General features: G+C 40.9%; 1 protein-coding gene across 1 annotated transcript; it reads left to right on the forward strand.

The window, feature by feature from the left end:
• The first annotated feature begins 2,600 nt into the window (after positions 1-2,600).
• Positions 2,601-5,583, forward strand: LOC130589505 (uncharacterized). Its single transcript, XM_057390771.1, has 4 exons — positions 2,601-3,847; positions 4,003-4,084; positions 4,153-4,788; positions 5,368-5,583. Exons 1-4 carry the CDS (start codon positions 2,601-2,603, stop codon positions 5,581-5,583), a joined length of 2,181 nt encoding a protein of 726 aa, XP_057246754.1.
• Positions 5,584-6,000: the final 417 nt, after the last annotated feature.

The raw sequence follows: 6,000 nt of genomic DNA on the forward strand, positions 1-6,000 counted from the left end.
GTGGGAACTCCTTAACAAAATGGGTGGATAGAACGTAAACATCAACACATTCTAAATTTTGTTCGTGCCTTACGATTTCAAGCTCATTTGATTATCCACACTCCATCTTTGATACGTAAAGGAAAATCTCCCTTTGAATGTTTATTTAGTCTTCTATCTTCGATCTTGTGATACTCTTCCAGTCATTGGGTGTCTTGCTTATGCTCATAATAAAAAAAACCAAGGGTGATAAGTTTGCTAGTCGCAGCCGCAAATGTTTTTTTGTTGGGTATCCATTTGGCAAAAACGGATGGAAATTTGAAGATCTTGAGACTAAAGAATTTTTTTGTGTCTAGGAATGTTAAATTTGGTGAACATACATTTCCCTATCTTACTCCTACTCAAGTTAATGTTTTTGCTGATCTTTTGCTTACTCATGCTCATGAAATTCTATTGCCTTTGATCCATCTTTTTCTGATTTTGTCCAGCCCGCACCAAATCTTCTCCCACCTTCCTGCTATCCCCCTTACATCTCGCCTTTCCCTTATTCTGTCCCTGGGCCCGTGTCCAGCCCCTTGCTTCCCCAGCACACAGACTCCATGCGTGCTCCTCTCACACTGGATACTCCCTCTTCCGTGCCTGGTCCTTCAAGCCCAGCATCTCCTGGCCTAATTCTCTCTTCTCACTGGGCTACCCAATACACCAATCTAGCTCCACAAAACACATCCCCTACCCTAGAAAACACCGGCCTGGCTCCACAAAACACTGGCCCATTTTCTGTCTCTACTGACCTAGCTTTCTCTCCCACTCACTACAAGGAAATAGGTTTTGGGCAACAAAAATATTCGCCGCCTAAAGGGACCATTTCGTTGCACAATGGTTTGGGCAACGAGATTTTTGCGCGCCAATTTCGTCGTCTAAGGCTCGACGCCCTTTCCATTTTAGGCGTCAAATATCATGTTCGTTGCATAAACTATAGTTTGGGCGTCGAAATGCTTTCGTTGCTCATAATGCTATTTTATGCAACGAATTCTTATATCGTTGCCTAAACTTGACACAGTTGTGGCAACGACAACTTAACTTTTGTTGCCCATATTATGGAACTTTGTGCAACAATCACTATTTGTCGTTGCCCGTTGTGTGTTATAACCATACCATAATGCTATCTTAGGCAACAACAATTTCATTGCCCAAAGTAGTTTGGGCTACGAATTGTTTTACATAATTTTAAATCTCACGCTTTATTCAAATAACAATGTGTCATACCTAATTAGTTGCCCAAATTTTCATATATTAGTATCTAAACTTATTAAAAAAACAATTTGAATGAAAAAAAATACTTATTAAAACAAAGTATGATATAATAAAAGAAGTATTCATGGAATAGCAAATTATAGACAACTGGTGGACTACAAAATAATCTTCATATTGGACATCCGATGTAACTTAAATATCTTACAAAATTCAAAGCAAGTCTAGGAAAAACTTAGTAGCACTACCCATCACCTGCGAAGAAATTTACAAAATCCAAGCCTTGTCATACTTAATATAACTTTCCTTTACAAATTTGAGAAGATAGCCACGATCCATTATTCCTAATAAAAGCGAAAATGTTAAAACTAGGTAAACATGTGATAAAAAAAATTAGGAGGGGGCGGGAACCAATGATCTGTTTACTCTTAATTCAGCCCAAAAAAAAGAGATATGCATATACATGTGCACCAATATAACTAAAAGTATTAATTACAGTACAACAGAGATGTAGAACCTCAATTACTTAGACACTACAATAGCCACCAAAATAAGCATTACAAATTTTCTTTATAAGATACAAAAAGATACCAAATTATGCTTCTCCTATGACACATACAATATCCAAGTTGAGCAAGAACGCAAGTATATGTAGAAAGGCGAAATAAAAGATGAGTGTCTTACATATTTCTATCAATATTGTGATGTGCAACGTTCCTCATCCATTAACAATGAAAATATCAAAAGTTTCCCCATCTTCAACTTTCATTGCCAAGTTTCTCTCAAGCTCGCGATATAGCCGATCCCTCGGGTTTCCACTAGTTACATATTTTCCCTAAGGATAAAAAGCTACTTCAATAATGTAACCATGTAAGAAAGTTCAGTTAGTATAATTTAGTTCAGTATGAGAGCAGGATAGGCATATGAAATTTCATTCCACTTAGTAGAGAATGTGACACAAAAGTTGTTAATTTTTGTAATCATAACAATCTAGTGATCTATTATATAACCAATTCAATGCTTTGCTCCACATATTCAAGCAGCATTTTTTGTGCACCAAAGTCATGATACAAGATGTTCCCTTTGTTGGGCCTCGGTTCACTTGGACAAATAACAGGGATGGTGTGGATTTAATCATGGAACGTCTCGATCGAGTGTATGTTTCCCTATATTGGAATGACAGATATCCACTCGGTTATATAAAGAATTTCCCTATTCTGCATTCGGATCATGCAGCTATCTTTTACCAGACGGAGCCACCAAACAAAGTTAATCGTCGGCCATATCAATTTGAAAATTGGTGCCTCATACACCCTGAATTACCTAATATGATTTCGTCTGTATGACGCATTCCAATAGCTGGGTCTACAATGTATCAGTTTACGAAACATCTCTCCATCTTTCGCACCCAGATTAAGCGATGGTGTTTGGATCATAAGGTTGTTTGGGGAATTGATTGGCGAGAACTTTCTACTAAGTTAGCTGCCACTGCGACTCATATTTCTACTCTTCCACAAGGCAATAACTTCATGCTCCAACGTCAGCAGGAGTTGGATACGTCTGCATTAGCACACTCTTACTGGTCGCAAAGGTCTAAAGACAAATATGTTCAGCTGGGGGACCTTCCAACCAAGTTCTTCTACAATAAGATGCGACAAAAACAACGATCAGCATATATCTACCTTCTTCGAACTACAGATAACCAGTGGACTGAGGATGGTCCTACAATAGTAAATACTATTTTACATCATTTTAAAACTGCGTATGGGCCCTCTCAGGGGTCTACTGTCTCTGACCAGGGCCAAGATGAAGCCATTGATTTAGTACTTCGTGACTTAAATCTACCTCATCTTTCGCTGTCACAACAACAACAGCTCCTTTGGCCTTTCTCTAAAGATGAAGTGCATGAGGCCATGCTTGGTATTGGTCAGGGTAAATCTCCTGGATTGGACGGGTCCACGGCTGAGTTTTTCAAACTTCACTGGGGTTCCCTCGGGAATGAGGTGTTCCAAGCTGTCAATCACTTTTTCACAACAGGTTTCATACTGCATGAGTGGAACCAGACGCTGCTTGTTTTGTTGCCTAAAGGACAAAATCCTGAGGAGGTAACACAATTTCGGCCAATTAGCTTATGTAATACGATTTATAAATGTGTTTCGAAGTGCTTGGTCAACAGGGTACGACCGTTGCTTTCTGATCTTATCACGGAATATCAGAGTGCCTTCATTCCAGGACGACATATGGATGATAACATTTTGATCAGTCATGAGTTAATTCATGTTCTTAATAAACATCGACGTGGTAATGTTCATCTAGCGGCTCTCAAAATTGACATGAATAAGGCATATGACCGGGTTAATTGGAGGTTTCTCTTAAAGGTTCTTCAAGCCTATGGCTTCCCTGGCCAATGGATTCAGTTGATTAGTCAATGTATCTCTACAGTGTCATATCGCATCCTAGTTAATGGACAAGTTACAGAGTCCTTTCCTTCCCATTGTGGGCTTCGCCAGGGTGATCCACTATCCCCTTATCTGTTCTTGTTATGTATGGATATCTTTTCCCGCATGTTAATCATGGCTACGGATATTCGACTATTCGATGGGTGTCGAGCTCACAGGTACGCCCTTCTATTTCTCATCTGTTTTTTGCTGACGATGCTCTTCTTTTCTTTAAAGCGTCGACTGTTCTTGTAAGCAACTGTCCAACTCCTTGCTCGATTCTGCCGTATCTCTGGACAAATGCTCAGTTTACGAAAGTCATTTGTTAAATTAGCCCAAATGTTTCCGAGCACATGGGTCATGAATACAAACGTATCCGCAATTGGATGCTAAATAATCACTGGGCACATATCTTGGTACTCCTGTGGATATTCAAGGGAAGAAAACTCAGCACTTCACCTTTTTACTTGATAACATTTCTCAGCGCATAACTGCTTGGAATCATTCACCTATTTCGCAAGCTGGGAAATTGATTCTCATCAACTCTGTCCTCATTGCTTCCATAGCTCACATCTTTTCTATATTCCTGATTCCCACAACAATAGCTAATAAGTTGGATGCGATGCTTGCACGATTCTTCTGGTCTAATAGCTCTGGTAAAGGAATTGCTTGGAAAAGCAAGGAGCTCTTGCATTTGCAAAAAGGTGTTGGTGGTCTCGGCTTACGTAGTATTGCGATGCACAATCGTTCCCTCCTGATGAAGAATGTTTGGCGTATTCATAGAAATTCCAGTGACCTCATCAGTAAGGTATTTTCCGATCACAAACTGGGCAATGGATCATCGACACCTACACTGCATTCAATGCGGGGTCAATGTTCTTGGGGTGCGCGAAGTTTAATTCAAGCAGAGCAGGTACTCTTGACAAATTCGGGTTGGAAAATTGGTTCCAATTCCCCCCTCCTTGCTGGAAAGGAGCACTGGGTTCATGGGAGGATTCCCCTCTTTCGGGATAATGTTCCTCTTCGTACTGCTGCTACGGTCTCCATTGCTTCTCTCCTGCTGCCTCAAAAACAAGGCTGGAATGTTCCCCGGCTTCAGTCACTTTTTCATTCCAGTACGGTTCGTGATATACGTACTCTTGAAATTCCTCGCCTCACAAACCAAGTTGATCTTTCTATTTGGCCTTTTACTACATCGGGCCACTACACTACCAAATCTGGATACTACTTCCTTTCTCGACATACCGACATCTACAGCATGACTCCCCCTCTCAATTCGAAGTTTGTTCGGATTTTATGGGGGTTGCGCATCATGCCAAAATGGAAAATTTTCCTCTAGAAATTGTTCCACAACGGGTTAGCAACAACTGCTAACCTTTCCTACTGTGGTCTGGCCATATCAGATAGCTGTCCAATTTGCAACATGGAACCTGAGACATCCCAACACCTCTTTCGATTTTGCTCTCTAGCCACTACTGCTTGGCAAACTAGCCAACTACGTATTCATTCCAACGCTACTCCCCTTGTGGCCTTTAAAGATTGGCTCATTGCATGGATACACTACTTCTACCAGCAGGATGGATATAACGGCCTTCGTCTTCCCGTGTTTGTGGCTATATTATGGGCTATTTGGCAGGGTCGCAATAATAAGGTCTTCAACGGAATAATACCTGATATGCCTCTAATCCGTTCACTCTAGGACAAAGGCATTCAGCAGCACTACACCTTTCTGGCTAATCCTATTCCTTTGCCTAGAGCTTTGCATGTGGCACCAGGCCCTCCTGGGTTTCTTTTTGCACATTTTGGGACAGCCTTCTGCGGGGTACCACAAATACATTTACAAGTGGATGGTTCCTGGAAGAAATCTTCTTTATTGGCCGGTATTGCCTGGGTTGCTGAACATGTTACTACTTAAACTATAGAAGTGCAAGGAGGCTGCATTAATGCGGAGTCACCACTGGTTGCTGAAGCAAGGGCTTGTCTGGGGGCCTTGATTTGGGCGCAATCTCAAGGATATTGCGAAATTTTGATCTACACTGATTCTGATGTACTAGTCCGGAGTTTTCTTTATCAAGACACACAACCTATCTCGATTGCATGGACTCTCAATGACATTCGCTCCCTTGGACATCAACTCCAATGGTGTAGAATTCTAAAAGTTAATCATCAACAAGTCCAGAGGGCGCATGACCTGGCCAATCATGTTCGCCAAGGACATATTCCCATGGCCACTCTGTAGTTGGATTGTTGTTTATATTCTTGAATTTTACCGATGTCCAAAAAAAAAAAAAAAAAAAGTCATGATACATACCTCACGGCCAACAAATGGAGA

The sequence above is a fragment of the Beta vulgaris genome, chromosome 7 (genome assembly GCF_026745355.1).
Source record: "Beta vulgaris subsp. vulgaris cultivar EL10 chromosome 7, EL10.2, whole genome shotgun sequence".
In the NCBI taxonomy this organism is placed as follows: Eukaryota; Viridiplantae; Streptophyta; class Magnoliopsida; order Caryophyllales; family Amaranthaceae; genus Beta; species Beta vulgaris.